The sequence below is a fragment of the Lonchura striata genome, chromosome 4, assembly GCF_046129695.1.
Source record: "Lonchura striata isolate bLonStr1 chromosome 4, bLonStr1.mat, whole genome shotgun sequence".
Lineage (NCBI taxonomy): Eukaryota > Metazoa > Chordata > Aves > Passeriformes > Estrildidae > Lonchura > Lonchura striata.
The window spans coordinates 25,962,561-25,980,922 of NC_134606.1; the positions used below are offsets into that span (position 1 = coordinate 25,962,561).

The 18,362-nt window shown below is 34.9% G+C and overlaps 1 protein-coding gene across 5 annotated transcripts in view; it reads right to left on the minus strand.

Annotated features, from left to right (window-relative positions):
• FRYL (FRY like transcription coactivator) overlaps window positions 1-18,362 on the minus strand; it is a 159,528-nt gene that overhangs the window by 50,546 nt on the left and 90,620 nt on the right. For all 5 annotated transcript variants that reach the window (XM_077782834.1, XM_077782833.1, XM_021527755.3 and 2 more), the window contains 19 exons: window positions 16,939-17,042; window positions 16,204-16,312; window positions 15,129-15,215; window positions 14,356-14,527; window positions 13,912-14,044; window positions 13,549-13,656; window positions 12,118-12,355; window positions 11,311-11,496; window positions 11,135-11,221; window positions 10,117-10,385; window positions 9,509-9,704; window positions 8,438-8,562; window positions 6,232-6,289; window positions 4,765-4,856; window positions 3,541-3,713; window positions 2,919-3,079; window positions 2,288-2,398; window positions 1,268-1,422; window positions 929-1,028 (listed from right to left, as the gene is read on the minus strand). In XM_077782834.1, the coding sequence (XP_077638960.1) occupies window positions 929-1,028; window positions 1,268-1,422; window positions 2,288-2,398; window positions 2,919-3,079; window positions 3,541-3,713; window positions 4,765-4,856; window positions 6,232-6,289; window positions 8,438-8,562; window positions 9,509-9,704; window positions 10,117-10,385; window positions 11,135-11,221; window positions 11,311-11,496; window positions 12,118-12,355; window positions 13,549-13,656; window positions 13,912-14,044; window positions 14,356-14,527; window positions 15,129-15,215; window positions 16,204-16,312; window positions 16,939-17,042 (2,664 nt within the window). The remainder of the gene's footprint in view (window positions 1-928; window positions 1,029-1,267; window positions 1,423-2,287; window positions 2,399-2,918; window positions 3,080-3,540; window positions 3,714-4,764; window positions 4,857-6,231; window positions 6,290-8,437; window positions 8,563-9,508; window positions 9,705-10,116; window positions 10,386-11,134; window positions 11,222-11,310; window positions 11,497-12,117; window positions 12,356-13,548; window positions 13,657-13,911; window positions 14,045-14,355; window positions 14,528-15,128; window positions 15,216-16,203; window positions 16,313-16,938; window positions 17,043-18,362) is intronic.

The following is an 18,362-nucleotide window of genomic DNA, read 5'->3' on the forward strand; positions in this document are numbered from 1 at the left end:
AGCTAAGATACATTCCACTTGATGAGTTTCCAGCAGTACAGTTCCAAAATCTGCTTCCAAAAAATATCATCTTAAATACAAATTTATCTATAATGAAATGTGAAATACTATTTAACATTTGCATTTCCAAACAATACCAATTTTTGCTCATCTATGAGACATAGATAGGAACAACACAATCTTTGATGTGGTAGAAATGTAGCAGGAGACTAAAGCACTCTGATATTTTAAAAATCAATTTGGGCTGATCTTAAGATGCAGTGTCCACTTGAGAAGAAAGATAGGGATGATGTAGCAGTAAGGGAGTGACTTCAGTGAGGACTTCATTGTTGAATTTAGCTGACCAAAAAACGTTTGAAAAAAACTCCAAGACTTAAGGTCTGAGCTACTATCAGCACAGATTTTTAAACACTAATGCTACCTTAAGCTTACCCCTAAATGATATCAGAAAGGAATATACAAAAGTAAATTAAATGGGTAACAAGATCTTCACTGTCATTGCTCCACATGGACAGATGAAAAAATGTCTGGTAATTTTGCAAAAATCAGAAAACTGATTGCTACCCCAGCAGACAGCAAAGGCTTGGGAAGCAATTTGTTTGTCCCTGAGGTGCTTTTGAACATATGGACCATATATCATTCTGTTTCAGGGCCAAATCAAGAGAGTCCTGATTTAGGTTGTTTCTTGAAAAAGCAGGTATTATGAAAATACAGGTCTTGAGTGCATGGAAACATACAGACTTTCAGGAAAGGATATTTGTGCCAGGTAAGAATCTGGTTTTACTATGTACAAAAACAGAGAAGCAAAAAAAAAAAAAAGACCACTGTTTTTCATTACTGAAGACAACCAAACAAAATCACATTTTTTTAAAATGTATAGGACTAGTCTTATTTTAAAAGAAAAAATAATCAGAATTAGCTTACAAACCTGCAATAGTTGCATAGCAACTTCATAGATAGCCCTAGTAGAATCAGCTGCTTTAAATAGTATCAGATTCAGGAGGGTCACTGTATCACACTGGTAATCCCTAGGAAAAAATGGCAAGTGTAAAAAAAATAAAATTACATTTGGTTTTCTAAGATTTGAATTTAAGTTTCATTTACAAGGCATATGATAGCAGACAGACTAACACTTCAAGAAAGTTCTCTAGGAACACAGACACACAAACAGTGATGATCTTTTCTCTCTATGGAAGCAAAACCCACAGTTCTACATAAAAGCACACTGAAAATGGAAGTTTTGAAGTTTTGAAAAATGCTGTAGTACCTGTTATGGAACACACTGGCTATGGCTTTAAAGCAGCCAGCTGCTACCCGCTTGGAACCTGTGTAACACCGGTCAACGGCCCAGTACATGAGGTTACTCTGGTCAGGATTGAGTTCCAAGAGCAGCATGACTGCCTCACAGCCTAGCTGGTGAACCTAGGGAAGAGTAAATATATATTTCAAAATGTAGAAAAAAAGACCAACTTAGAAAATGGCATAAAATAGGAAAACTTTAAGAAAGCTGAAACCTTTGGAAACATAAAATCTGTTCCATTCAAAACCAATGACACCATAGCCTAAAGTGGCAGCAGATAATTGTATCACCGTTTACTGTTCAAATTGCATACAGTCATAAATTATCGACACAAATAACTAGAGATCTACTTTTTTTTCCCCCTTCAGTTCCAAGGCTAGTTTCAGCTATTTACCATTTCTATGTCTTGCACTGAAACACTGCCCTTAAAAGCACTAGATACAAAGAAGCATTTAAACATAAGCAAGAATTCCAGTGGGATACAAGTGATACATCAGCATGGAGACTTTCACTTTTCCTGGAATCAAAGTAGCCCACAGGAGCGGTATTTTTATGCAGTCCTAGCATTATAGGGCAATAGAGGTCCTACCTTTAAACTTTTCCTTACTGTTTAGATGAAAAGTTTGGTCTTACTAAGGACCCCAAGGAACTCTACAGTCTCACAAGAGTTCATGTTCAAAAACTCATCTCCTTTAAATTTGTGGAAGACCTGACTTATTACTACAACTTAATATGGTTGATCAGTTTATAAACAATATACAGTGCTTCATCCCTTGTCCTTTCCTCTTGCATTCTGTTTTTCTGGTCTGATTAGGGACCGCCTTCCTCAACAGGATGAATACACATGAAGGACAGTGCAAAACCCTGTGCTACTAAAACAGCATAAAGCTTAAGTAGAACACTTAGAAAAATCTCTCTGCAAACTCACTAAAACATCTGTTTGAGGCACTGATAGTTATAAAGTGATGTTGACATTGCTTGTATTACCTTTTTATCTTGTGAATCCAAAATATTATCCAGCCATTTGTATAAATAGCCATCAGATGAAAGCCCAACATTGTCTGCAACAGGGCCACAACACAGTACAGCAGACATAGCCTTTGGAAAGCAATTGAAAATACAATTTAGTATCTCAGATACAGAAATTGATCTTACTCAGTCCATTAAAACACCAGATAACTAAATTCTAATTTATTAAAAGAGAAAGACCAAAGGTAATAAAAAATGTTTAACATTTTATTCAAAAATTATTAAATAATAGTTTTCTCAACTTTCCAATACAAGAAAGGGTCAATACTAAAATGCTGCCATACTGAAGAGTCAATACACCATTAACTAGTTTCATTGCTAATGTACATTTAGATGAAAGCCTTTAACTTAAGCGAAAGAGAACTAAAGTCAGGAAGTGAACATTCAGTAGTAATTGTAAGCAATTTCAATAGCAAGCGCAATAGTTACAGTATGGCAAAAGCTGAACTGATATAAATACACGTGTAAGCAGAAGGAATAAAAAGGCACTAAAACATGGATGTGAAAACCACATCTAAATGCCCAAATGTTAAATATGCATCATGTTGACATAACAATCTATTTCCAAAATTCTAAAGTGTTAAAATACCTTTAATGCACAGTATTGGTGTCTGTTTATTCGCATGTTTCTATCACTGTATCTGTCCAGGGGAGTAAACATGATACTAAAAGGACCTGCCCAATGACTGAACAGCATAAATAGACTGTGGCGTAGACTCTGCTGTGGAAAGACACTTCTTCTCTGGTGCACTGCAAGAAAAGCCCACAGTTATACACACTCCTCCTGTAATTATTTCCCCCCCTGTAATTCTTTAAGATAAAGCAGGTAACACAAACAGACCCACACTATGAATATAAAAGAAAAAATCCATGTAAAGACCCACTGCTATTTTAACATCATAATGCCTAGATGTAGGTTTACTGTTGTCCCATTTAATGCCAGTAGTGTACAAGAATAAGCTATTTATTAATACACAGAACTCAAATACATAGACAATCAACAAGACTTTGCCAAGCAGTACCAAAAATCTCTTAAAACTCATACTGCTAAAGTTATACTCAAAACTGATGTCACAAATTATTTTAATAAAAGTATTCTAAAGGTTCAGATAATAAGTGCCTTTCTGTTTAGTTTCTGTTTGGCTGGGTTTAGTTTTTTTAAAAGATACTGCATATTAAAAACAGTAATCAAAAGTTACATTTTTACATACCTGGAACATTTTGTATGATATTTGCCACTAAGGCACTAAAATGGCATCGGATATCTTTCAATGTATCAGAATCCTTTTCGTTTTCTGCTTCTAGGAGTTGTCTTGTTAGATCAACATACTCAAGTAAAGTGTTGTTGAGGGAATGTGTTTCATTATCAAGGCCACCACTTGCACTGAACAAATAAAATTTAGAAAATCAAAGAACACAGTAATTACATATAACATCTGAAAATCATCCTTGTTTTATCTTTAAAAAACTCTACACTCTCATCACTGCAAATACGTAATTCAAAGTATTTCTTCATCCATCTTCTACTTCAGCAATAAAATAAAATGCTCCAGTGAAAGCTAAGAATCAAACCTCATTATTTGAAGTCACTTTTTCTTCCACAGAATCAATTCTTATACTGGGAAGAAGTGTTAAAAATATTCATTAAAACCCCCAAACACTAAGTCCCTTCCCCCTACCATAGTGAGAATCTTAAAAGATAAGGGAAAGAACAGTTTTAATAGTTGGACTCTAAAATATCAGCATGCTGACAGACATTTCAGCAATGCTTCTGAGGCAACATTCTGAAATTCACTTGAAGATTGAGAATTTCACACTGCTTATATTGTTAACGCTGACAAATACATGTCTAAGTATCATTATTGAACAGAGTGGGAGGAGGGGGTTAACCATCTCCTAGTCTGCTTGCTCTTACACAATTCCGCATAGGAAAAAAAATTCCTGGGGACTTCTTCTTTCAAAGTGTCCCTACACAAGCAGGGTAAACTGAGGAAAAAAAAATCTCGATATCCAAGTTAATATTCTCCATTCTTCAAAAGTCCAACATTAATGAGCAATAGCCTTCTCTGCATAGGATGTGCTGACTAGCACCAGCACTCCAAGTAAGGCAGAAGTTGCTGAATTATCACAGAATAGTTACGATTTGCACAACTGGTACAATGCTTGAGCACACACAAACAAAAGGGACCACAACATACTGCCTGTTCAAAGTATGGGGAATAGTAACATTTTCAATAAAACACTGAATACAGTAACATGAACATGGGAGTGAGAGGGGTTAGAAAGTCAGCAAAATTCTGAGTTTTATAAACACATGTCTATTTATTTAATGGTATACTGAAACTACCTGATTAGTTTTGCTTGTTATATTGAATCATAAGTCTATCAGTGACAATTCATGAACAACAACAACTTCTCATGCGTGCTGCCTTTACCTGTGACTAATGACACCAGCATCTGCCAACAGTTCAAATATTCGTACTAGTTGTACTCGTAAAATATCTCGACGCCTGCGCCGTTTCATGTTCTATCCATCAGAGGAAACACAAAATTAAATGAAGCAGAGACTAAGTAGAAAACCATAGTAGAATATAAAAGCATTATTATATCTGTACTACAACTGGCATTTGTTATCAGAGGTGCCAATCTTTTAAGAAAGTTACTAACATTGCTAACAAGTTTAATAAACCAGACAGTGAACAAACATTTTCCCTGTTGCAGCTCTGAGATATACCACGTTTGCTATTACATGTATTATCCAGTCTCTTGTCATCAAGTGCAATATATAAAACAATGAAGTGCAAAAGGCAGTCTTCCCACATATTTTGAGGGAGGTGATTCTGTCTCTCTGCTACACTCTGGTGAGACCCCTCCTGAAGCAGTGCCTTCTGGGTTCCACAAACACAGGAAGGAAATAGGCATATTGGAGTGGGTCCAGAGGAGGGCTGCAAAAATGACCAGAGGGCTGGAGCACCTCTCTTGAGAAGAGAAGCTGCGAGAGCTAGGGCTGTTCAGCCTGGAGAAGAGAAGGGTCCAAGGAGACCTCATTGTGACCTTTCAATGCTTAAAAGGGACTTCTAAGAATGATGGGGACAAATGTTTCAGCAGGGCCTGTTGTGATACAACCAGGGGCAATAGTTTTAAACTTAAAGTGGGTAGATTTAGACTATATATAAAAAAGACACTTTTTATGGTGAGGGTGGTGAAACTCTGGAACAGGTTGCCCAGAGAGGGGAGAGATGCGCCATCAGTAGAAACATTCAAGGTCAGGTTGATGGGGCTCTGAAAAACCTGATGTTGCTGAAGATGCTCCAGGTCATTTCAGGGTGGGAGGACCAGGTGACATTTAAAGGTCCCTTACAACCCAAAAAATTCTATTATTCTATGATTTGTACGCAAGCCTGATACAACACACAACAGTACAGTAACATTTTGAAACAGAAGTGCTGTTCCTTTCCAGCATTTTCATTGGAGCAGTCAGGTGAGTTTACAACCTTTTTCACTAAAACCACCACAATCACCACCAAATCCCAACAAAGTTGGTGGACAGTAAAACTCTAGTCTATGTCATAGGTACCACTAGTTGTGGGAATGTCACTGATGATATAACAAAGTAACAACTGTGTAAAACTATGATTAGGTTAAAGAAATTAAAAGAAATCTGGAAAACTTTACAGTATTTTTTCATAATTTGAAACAAAATCTCTGATACAGGAATAAGAGAGCTCAAACATTAAGCTCCTCTATGTAAACACTTCACAATCATTTAAAAAAAGGAATATTTCACCTTTTTATCTGTTACATTGACTGTTTTTACATGCACAGATTAAAGAAAATAACAAACACTTCCTCTTTGTGAAAACACCGAACTGTACTGAGTATAATGGAAATTATTTAATTACCTCTGGCCTTCTTTCAAGTGCTTCCTTAATTATAGGATGTAATTCTTCTATTAGTTCCCTGAATTAAAATAATTAACAGGATAAAAACAAACATTAAATTAACATCTCAATTGAAAGATGTTTCTCAGGAACTAGTGCTACAACAGAAGTTAAAACACCCTCAGGTTTTCCTTCCTTACCTGTAGCTTTTAAAAGTGAAGTTTCCTAGAAAGGTATTTTTCTAATTTAAGGCAGGTTATAAAATTAATGCCTAAATAATTATTCCTAAATTTACATTCTCCAAATATTATGGCTTATTTCTATCACAGATAATTTTCATTTATTTTCATATTAAGAGTTTAATAAAGCCATATGGTGCAAACAGATTATCATTAGGGGGGAAAAAATAAGATGCTGGTAGCTTATAATACAATGCCCTTTCAGCTGTTATAATGCATTTAGTTGTTAATATTGTTTCTTTAAGTCCAGTAACAATACACTGACAGAATTAAGACCAATTTCCTTGAAAACTGAAACAGGTTCTGACACCGAGCTTATATTCTCCATGTGTTCTGAAGCTCCACAGTTTTTATTACTTCTCAGTTTATTACTTCTGCCAAACTAAGATTCTCTTATGATTTCAAAAATGAGGCAGGGAAAAGAGATCATTAGTATGGAAGTATGGAGACAAAATGCTAAGTAAAAATACAATTGGTTTACTTTCATATTTGTTAACATAGTCACTACTGCCTCCAGATTTGTTAGAGTGTACACATTCTTCTACTTCCTGTGGTGCTAATTGAGATATATCAAAAGTATAAACCACTTCAAGTTTTCCTGGTAAATTACTGACTCCTCTGATACCTCATGCCAATTTTCTCCTTCAGAGAATGAGTCCAGGTGATCAGAATGCTGCACAAATGTTTGTGGTGTACTCATTTACAAGAAAGTAAGCTGGTTAGATATTGTCATATATTTTCTTTCAAACACAGAAAACAGAGAAAATAACTTGGAAGAAACTATTTTGGTGCTAAAATATAGTAAAGGGTCAGCTTACATGGAGATCAAGAGATACCTAGAAGAGGTATCATGTGATCATACGATCAGTTATACAATACAAAAATACTATTCTAACAAATTTATGGAAAAGTTCCTGAGCAAACATAACAAGTGGGGAGGAAAAGTGCCTAAAACCACAAAAGCTAAACACCAACTCAATGCAGCTACAGCTACATCTGGTGTGAGCACATGAACTGGACAGAGAAAAAAGCTGGCCATAGGAAAAAAACCCACATTCTGAGTACAGAAATGATAAAACTAGAGGATCAGATCTTTTTTTTTTAATTTGCTGGATGAGTTGTTTCTAATTCAGAAATCAAGGATTTCTGGTAAAATTATCTCTGAAAGCATTTTCTAGACTTTACAGCTGTTAAGCAGTTCTTCAGGATCATGGCACAAAGTCTTGCTTTAATTCTGGTAGCAAATAAAGTCAGATATTATATAAGATTATCAAGGTATATAAACCAGAATACAACAACTGAGAACCTGGCATTAATATCAATATTGACTTCTAATCTGTGATAATATGGGACACAAGTGACTGAAGAGAAGCATCATCTTATTAAAAACCAATAGTAGTAGCAATTCCTGGTTCCTTCTGCAGAAGCAGAGTTGGTTTCTGTGCATGGTACAACTTTTTAATTCTCATAATAACTCAATCTCTCTCAGCAGCAGAGATTGGCTGCTGTCAGAGAACATCTGATGGCCTTCCCAGGAGGTTTTCTTGCCCTCAGATGTTCTCTCTCTTCATTCATCCTCATAAAGAGCAATTGGCAATACCAGTAAGAAGAGTTTATCAACTCCTACAAACTTGACTGTAATTAACATTTCAAATTATATAGTTCACACAATCTGTTCTTTCAGATAAGGGCAGCTTTAAATACCAATAAACTGTTTATTCTTTCTACTAACGTCTTTTTCTTTATGCAGGCATGACCTTGACATAAAATTCTTACAATCTCTAACCATCTCTATCATGCCTCTAAATGCTAGAAAAGACAATGAGAATCAGTTGTCACAGTTTTTTAAAAGTTTTTAAAAGGGAGGAAAAAAAAAAAGAAAAAGGAAAGAATAAATTAACTCAATTTCCCCAGCTTTGTAACCAATTACAGAATTGGTTAGAATAGAATAAAATTAGAAATAGAGACAGATTAAACACAATAGTTACCTAAAAGCTCCTGGATTGGTCCTGCCAAGTCCCAGGACAAGAGATTCTGTAATTTCCATGCTCTCAGAGCGCATCATTGGAACTATGTGCTTAAACAGGGAGGAAGGGGATGGAATGCCAATAATCTAAGAAGAAAACCAGTACAAAACACAATGAAGTAGCTACCACAAGGTGGTGACATGAAAACATCTGCTGTAATTTCACAGTCTATACACACTGGACCAGTGACTCAAAATGATAATCTACATGGAAAAGATTTCCTGAAATAGTAAAGTAGTATTAATTATTTCTTGCATTACTGAACTTTCCTAGTCAGACAACAATGAATTACAACAATATGTTATACAGATGCTTTGCACGTTAGTGTATCTGCCTTCTTTGGGGAAGAAGTAGATTTCTGGTGTCCGACTCCTTAGACTCCCAAGTGGTTCTCAAAGAGATCAAAGCTTTCAGTCTATAGTTTCTCAGACTTAGGGAAAGTATCTTGGTAACAAAACAAGAACAGGCTACTTCTACCAAAAATCTGCTGCATAGTCCATGAATTATCTTCACATCTTTTACAGGTTGGTTCCTTTTACAAGAAGACAAAAAGGAAAGGAACAAAAAGAAGCAGAGGGGAAAAAACCATAATTTGCAGATGATATGAAACAAGGCAGACAGAAAAGTATCTGCAATTGGGAAAATATAACTAGATTCATCATGCCTGAATAGGTCCCTGTTTCAGTTATTGAAGTGAGAGGCTATTTGCTCAGAACTACAGAAGTCTAATGACAGTAGAACTACACCTTTAACAATAAACAAAGCATTTTCTTATTACTGCTAGATAAGACTTTGAGATTGAGTAAATGTCTTCATTATGTGACTGGATTTGCTTTAAAAACATATGCAGCACAGAATGGGAAAAGTAAACCAAAACAGTATTCTAAACAAATGAAAAAAATCCGTATCCTAAAAATATTTTCAGACAAATGACACCAGTTTCTAATCACAATAGGTACCATAGAACACCTCTGATGTTTCTATTTCCAATAAGATGTAGACTTCTTTACAGTAAGTATTAAAAGAACCTACTCTTGAATCAATGCTATAACCACTGTCTGGGGTAGACGCCAGCGTCTCAGGAGGGGAACATCTCACAGAGCCTGTGGAAGTGGAGGAGTTTGAAGAAGATGCTGCACTGCAGCAAAGAATCAGGTAGTTTCTCCAGAGCCCAATATAGGAGTCACTGCTTGTAGTAGTATTTACTTTCTTTGCATTGATAGGGCTGCTATTAAAAAAGAAAGAGAAGAGCTCAGTAGAGTAAATTAAGCTTACTACATTTTACTTTGGTTTTCTATTGAATTTATTTTTCAATTATGCATATGGCTCCCCAAATTGTTAACACAGTAAATTCTGAATAAGTTATTCAGAGCAGATTTGTACATCAATAATGCATATTTATATTCAAATTTGCTGAACTAAAATATGGCCACAGGCATCAATTAATTAATGTCAGCTGCAGATGATATTTTATGCAGATAAATCTGCTTTAAATTTTTGTTACATAAAGCTGAATTAAATCCACAGACAATATCAAGAATTTATGTTACCTCACTGAAACAATAATAATACTACAATGATGATTAATCTTGAAATAATACTCAAATAATATACTGTATTTACTTCAGAAATAAACTTACTTGATATCCACTTGTGGAGACAAAAGCTGAAGTCTTGTATAAGCAAATGTCCAAGCATAGCTTACAGCTGTTGGGCAGTGTTTTGGAAGATTTTCCTGCTTCATGAAACTTGAGAGGCTTATAATCCATGGATCTTGGCCTTGAGTCACGTGTGCAAATATCCAAATATGTGAGGGACTGACCACATCAAACTGGTGGCTGATTGGGGAGGAATTCCAGTCAGCCAGAGTTTGTAAATCTATTGAACTGGGACAGTACAGTAAAGTAGTCTGTGTGCATAGAAAAGACAATGAGGAAATCTTTAATATCCATGTATTTTAAACAGTAACTTTTGTTATATATCTAATAAAGTATCAGTATCAAAAGCACACCTGTAACAGGGAAAAAAGTAATTTATGGGGCTTTTTACAGAAGCTCTTAATGTGAAAAGCTATAGAAACATGTTGTTTGTGAACAAACTGGTATTAGGAAATAGCAAATCCTAGAAAAAGACCCTTTCATGGATAATGATTTAATTCTTCCAAAAGATTTGTACTCTAAAAGCCTTACTATTGAATTCCAATTTGTTTCCTAAAATCCTAAAATCAGAAGTTTTCTTGATACTTAGGAGTTAGTGATAAATACATAAGTATGGAATTCAGTTGTTATTCACTGACAGTTGTAACAGCATTCATCATGGATAAAGGGCACACTGACTGTTATGACACTATATTACTGTAGAAAAAAAGCAGTGCCCTTTGCTTTCAAGAAATTGCAGTCTGTGAGCAAGATGAGAAAAAACAGATAAAGACACAGCTCTGTGTTTATATGGTAGTGGTAACAACACACTATCAGTCAGAAAGTTTAGAATGGTGGCATCAACCTCACAACATTCCTCAGATTTTTGCCTTTTTGTTTGTGGTGATAAATTGTTGATAAAATTAGCATGACACTATCATTTGAAATACATACTATTTATTTGGGATAGATTTACAGAATGACCTCATCTTAAAGCAACTTTACATTAAAATGGTCCTACCTGGTCAGCCCCAGTGAGATGTATGAAACTCTCCAGGATAGTAGCACTTAGTCTGTCCATTACATCTATAGCCAACTCATCATCACTCTACAAAACACAGAGCATACCAAGCTCAAAGAATGTCAAAATAAAAGCAGTTTCACCAGGTAGCCTAAGAATGGGTCATCATCTCTTACCTTTGAAATTTCTAGGAGTGTGAACAAGGCCCTTATTTCTCTGAGAACGCTGACAGCTAATCGCCTGGTGGCAGGCCTCGTGCTGCAAAGGATGACCAAAGCAAAGCCTTCCACCACATGGAATACACTGGAATAAAGGGTTCTCTCCAGGGGAAGGGTATGGGCAGCCCCATTGGATACACCACGCTAAGAAAAACAACACAGAAGTTAAGCAAATGAAGAAAAAAATAAATACAATGAGGATACAGCTCCATTATTGACAATGGCAGATTTAATCATAAAATATTCAGATTTTTGGCTACTGGTCAAATTTTGCATTATGATAATGACATAATATTAGTCACTTCATTTTTTATTACCTCTCTGAATTTAGTCCAAACAAATATCACAAGAACATTTTTATTTCACTTTCTCACAAGATGATGCAATGAGAGCAAAATTTGAAAACCTCAAGCAATACTCTTTTGTAAAAGATGATGGTATTAAATTATTTGAACTCTTTCTACTGGCTAGTAAAAAATGATGGGTTTAGTTCTACTGTTTAATAACTCCTACATATTTCCAGTTACACATGATGCCCTACAATATAAGCAAAATGTGGTCATGATTTAGCTTTTACATAATACTTAATAATTTGAGAGTAGTTTTATTTTGATAAAAAATGTTGATTTAAAATAAGAGATCTAGAAGCACTGTACGAAATGTAGCTGAATTTTTATTAATTAAAAAAAACAGTAAAGCCTACTACTGAGTTTGCATGTAGATTCCAAGTATGTTTTAACATCAAAGGACCTTATATAGATATACCTGAGCATCTTGGGTTTTATTGTGCATTTGGGCTGCTTGTTTCCACTGATTTATGAGCTGCACTAACATTTTTACTGCATTGTCAAGAAGCGTTGGGTGGATGTCAGTCACTTCACGCACAATAAAATAAACAAATCCTGAAAGAACATCTTCCCGCCAATCTGGAAAATCAAGCATTAATGCTTGGAGCGTATTGAAAGCCAAGGCACGAAGTTCTTCATCCATATGAATTGTCAGCCTGTTTAGAAAAAATATTGGTATCATCACCCCAGGTAAGCATACTCTTGACCAGCCTTTATCGTTTATAGTTTGGTGTTTACTCTTCCTTCTTTATTGTACGATGTAGAAGAGCTCCACAGAGATTCATTTTCTACACTGAATAAAACTGAAACTGGCTAGTAACAGAAGGCACTTCTACAACAGCACAATAATACAAGGTTTCACAAAATTTAATACAAATAAACTGCCTTCAAGAGAGACCATCAAGTGTTTAACAAAGGTGCACCTTTGCATGCATCTGAGCTCAGCAGACCAGCCCCCTGAGATGTATAGGCTATTTTCTTCAAATTACAATTGAAAAGAAGACATTTGTTTTGCAGTAAAAGGACATTTACTTTGGATATGAGAAAAAATTCACAAAATAATCCTTTGTACATATACTTAAAAGTCTGTCTAAGCCTGCTATGATAGAAAACACCTATTCCAGTATTATATTATTACTTAATAATTTCATGTCTTTAATATTATTTTAAACATTGAAGAAAGATGTTATAAAAATCTAATTTTCTTAAGCCATTACTAACTTTTTATATATGTAATTCAACACATTATATGAAAATGGATTTATAATTTCAAAGCTACAAGCTGTCCTGTATTTCTGTGCCAGAGTATTCTCACATTAAAAATTTTAAAAAACCTTCTCAACTATTTATCAGTACTGATAAGGTACATTCAATTTAAACTGAGATAAGAGATGGAAGAATATGGGTAGTGCTGGATCACAGATAAATGGAAAAACAAAGCAGATTAGTAGAGAAAAATACTAAAGCTTCCCCCAGGTGCCTGCCTCAAATTTTGGTAATGCAAAACATGAATGATTTTATGAACATTTATAGTATTTGCAAGAGAAAAAAAATTAAGGAAAAGAAGTACAGCTGTAACAAAAAGAAAAAACAAGTTCATAAAAACAAAGCAACAGCAATAAATTCCTACTTCTCAAAATACTCTCTCTAAAAATAACTGCAAGGTCTGCAGGATTAATTTACTTCCTACTATAGCCAGTAAAACCTGACTAACTGCAGAATGCTGGCAGGAGCAGCAAGGACAGTCTGCATGTGGTGACTCACACTGAATACTGAGGGCACTGACAATCGCACACATGCAGCATGTGAAAATGAACATCCACTAAGAGCAGAATCCCTTTTCTCTTACCTTGCAAGCAATTCAATGAGGTCAGTCCTACTCATGCCATCTGGAATCAGTCTTGGGATAGCAGCAATGCATGTTCTGAACAAATCTATCTTAGGTTTTCTCTCACCCCTACAAAAGCAGTTTATAACCAACAAAGAAAAGGGAAAATTTACTTCAGTACACTAAATGTGTATTTTCAATTTCATGCCATTAACTATGGAGGTAACAAACATTTTTATCAATAATTAATGAAACTAACATTCACTTAATAGACCAGTAAAATACCCTCAACTGTAACACTTCAATGATGGCATCTGCAACATTAGAGAATAAAAATAATGTCATGCTACTGAGACAGTGAAAATGCTGCAATTCAGTACATACGTAATCATGTCTTCTGGCTCTTTATTGGACATCTGGACACTAGTCATGCACATGGGCCTTCCAACTTCTTTGTCCAAATGCCTAAGAATGCTATCCAGTGCTTTTCTGACTTGAGGATAATATATAGACATTCCTGAAAAGTCAAAGAGTTCCATCACCTTTCTTCATATTTTTATTAAAATATCTGCCACTTATTCAGCTTAGGACAAATTTCTTACTGCACAGATAACATGAAATACATACTTTAAGTGCCAAAACAAATGCATGTATATATGAAATATATATATTATATATATAGATATATATCTATATATATATGAGATATCATACAAAAATAGAATTAAAATAAATACACAAACAAGTTAAACTAAGGTACTGCTTGAGAATGATTGGGAATATACACATACATATTGAAATGCCAGCTTACAAAGGAATACAACATACCTATAACTTTTGCTTCCTCATCTGTCAGTGTTTTATTAAGAAAAATTTTCTTCACACGTAGAGTATTTCCTGATGGAAGAACAACTCCTGTTGTTGGCATTGGTGGTTCACCATCTTTTTGCTGCAAGCTATCTGCTATGACAAGGAAGACTCTGAGGCCAATATTCATCCTCTTCAAGAACAAAAAAGGGACAAAAAAAGAAAGAGAAAAAATTACAATACTGAAATAACACAGCGAAAAAACACAAACTGCATTTTCCCTCTCTTTTAAACAGATAGCAATAGGGTTCCAGTAGAACAGACCTTACTTAAATGTTACATACTAAAGTAATGGAAGTAACAAGAATACAGCTTAAGTTTTCTGTGCCACTCCACACTTTGATTCAAGTGCACTCAAGGGACTTGATATGAGCCTCTAGAGCAACACACTGAAGACAGACATTTCTAAACATCCCATCTGTTAGATTGCGTATTGAAGAGCTAGGTATGACTTTCCTGAAAAAATGCTTTACAGTTATACTGCAACAAAACCCCTGTATTTCCTGAAATTTTTGTTGAAATGAGTCTTAACTGTAGAACTGCTTCTGGCTTGCTCACCTAAAATCAAACAGCAACAGGGCACAACAATAATTACTTCTTTAGTGTTAGCAGAACACTCCTTCAGATACTCATTAATCTGCTTTTATCCTGGCTTAAACAAAGTTAACCACTTCCCCCCCAAAAATCTCCCAATGCCTTGTTCTCACGGCATGCAAGTAATGAGCTTTTATTACCTCTGGATTAATAGTGAAGGTTTTAGGTGATTTTCCAACACTAAGAAGATCAAATATTATTTCTTTCATTGCAAAATCTAAACGTTCCTATAAAGGAAAATAGATTTGTATGATCATTTCTTTTCCATTAATATGCATAATTTCTTGACTTTGCACATCTGGGTATCATGTCTTAAAAGTTATAAAAAGTTTATAAAATATTTCTTTTTTCCTCCTCATTCTTATGACTTTTTTTAAATCTAGTACAATTCAACACAGCTCACACCCTGATATGGTTGAACTATTTCTCCTGAAACAATTCCCAGACAATTAATCATCAGATCAAACACATTTCTACAAATAAGATGAGCAGTTATAGAAAAAAAAAAGGGATAAAGAGAAGCCCTAAGGTATAAAAAACCACTACAATATAAATACAAAAAAATATAAACAGTGATGAATTGTGTATGCTGCCTCATCCCTGTATGACCAATAGCAAATAGTTTTCGAAGCTCAAGCACAGACAAGCTACTTCTAAGATAGCAAAATATGTCTCTAATGTATAAAGTTAAAGATTAATGAGAGTTTGTCTTATAAGATTGTATCTTGCATTTTGATATCAGGACAAGAGAAGTATCTAAAATAATATAAATCATAATGCAATGCTGACTATACACTACTGCATTCATTGCATACTATTTCTGTCTATTGAGGCCAGTCTCCAGGCTAAACATAAGTAGGCATTACTGTTCTAATGCTTTGTCCCTTATAAAAATATCATAATGGATATTGTAATTATATTACAAACATATATAAATATGTACATATATACACACAGAGCTGCCAACAATGCAATACAAATGTAAATATTAATCATCATAATGTTCATACATAACAGTTTGTGAAGTTTAAAAAAAAAAAAGCTTTGCCCCTACTAGAAAGAGTTCTTTCATTTGTTACACATATTTTGAGAAATTCTAGTCAAGATATGAGACCACTAATTCAGTACGAACATTTGAAAAATGAATCTTAAATTTACATTTCTTCCAAATAATGTTCATCCTACTATTCCAGCACTACCTAGAGGTATTCTCACCTGAGCAATGAACTGAATAATCTTCACAAATATATTCAGAGGTGTGTCTCGTGGGACCACGCTGCGCGATCCTTTTGGGAAAAGTGCTGATACTATGCTCATGAGACGGCTTCAAGAATTTAGAAACAAAAAGAAATAAAAAGATCTTTTACAAAAAGTTCCTTATAACAGCGTAGATGTTACAGTTCAAATCTCGAACTGCGTGTGTGTGGGGCTACTATCAAATAATACAAAAGCCTATACAGGTAGGACCACGTACAGGAAGCACAGCCCCAGCTGTCACAGGCAATAGGATCATGGGTTCCTCTATGAACTGAAAAATATCCTGTTTTAAACCAATTACTAATAGTCAGGGGGCAAAATCTGAAAATGACTATTCAAAATTCTCATTATACACAATTATAAAGAAAACCATTTCATTTCCAGTCCATACTTAGTGATGGACACTTCACACCCAATTTGTTCTGTCACCATTACTGCCTTTTAACTTTAATAAATTTCCTGCTCTTCTCTCTGCCTTCTTCTATCACTGCAAAGGGAATTCTAGACTCTATTCCTTCTTTCCATCAACGTACTCACGGGCTTTTCGTTTTCTCTATTAAGACAAAATGTTTGGTCCCCTGCTTACTTGACTAAACCATCCCTGAGCTGGCTCCAAGCTCTATTCTGATATCACTAGGTTGGAATAAAATCTCCATCATCAGTAGTTTAAAATACTTTGCACAAAGAACTTACCTTTGAGTTACAGTGTTGCTTTCACATTTAATTCTAATAACATAAACCCACAATAACCTATACAAAGATTCCAGTGCAACTCGGGACATTTTGGGATCTTTATTCTGTAAAATAAATTTAGAAATACAGTTATTGTTGCCTGTGAGATGCTGACGAAATTCTATTATAATGTTTATTTACTTGTGAAAATAATTTTTTTAACAATGAAAGTAGATGGGTTTAATACTGACTACAAGTTTTTGATATTTTTCCATAAAAACGAGCCTGTATTGCATATTTCCTAATCTTAAATTTTTACCTAGTAATGCCAGCTCATTTTACACATCTCTGAGGGAAGAGAAGCAACTAAAAAGCAGATATTCCTCTTGAGATGAACACACCAACAGTATATTGTTTTCAACAACTTTTCTCAGAAAGCCACTGGTAACAAATACCTACTTCATAGCAAACTAATTTATAGTTTGTCTAAAACATTGGAGTAGCTGCTTTGGATCAGGCACAAGGTCTCAGTCCATCACTCAGCCTGTGACAGCAGACAATAGCAGGTGCAGAAGAAAAGAATGCAAAACAGGGAAGGCACACAAAGATGCATCTCTGGGTGTGGCTTCAGACAACGCAGACATTTCCTGCAGGCTGTATTAGTGTTTGCCCACTTTCAGGGAATTTTTATTGTAACAATTATACTACCGCTTTTTGAATTACTATAAAATCGAGCAGCACAATTCAGTTTAAATTATGTACTGGATGCAAAACTACTTTTGTCTTAAAGCTACTACTATGAGTTGAGCTTGACTTCTCTGAGCTCTTAAACTGTGTAAAACAGTACGTAACTAACTAACATTCTTTGTACCAGCTCCAGAAACCTCCTTTCCAAATAGGGATTCTTTGAGTACTTACAATCTATAAGTGTTCAGCAAGATTCCTCGATTTGGCCATAAGTATAAACTTCTGAATATAATAAATGATTCCCAGTCATCAACTTTTTAGGCTTTATCCCAATTCAAACTAACAAAATCAACAAAAAAGCAGAAACAGAACCCCAAAACCAAACCTTCCCCATTTCTAGTGAAGTCTCTCTGTTTCAAGACATATCTGTATGATGACTTGAACATAATTAATTTCATATTTTGTGCCACAAGCCAATGAGTCAGAATAGCAGATGACTTTGTCCTTCCAGGACAAATGGAATGCAAATTCACAAAGGGTGTAAGTGGAACTAAAACCCTACTGTTCAAAAAGAGATGGTCTCATTCATGGTTCTTTCCCTCACAACCTCAATGCTCCTTCTATATTAATTCTAGCAGTAAGAAAGTTCAACTTGAACCCATAAGCTGATCAAAATAACTTCATGTCCATGTCTGTGTAAAAGACTATATACACAAAACAGAGTAATTTTGGTGTTTTTAAAACAGGTGGGTCCAGAC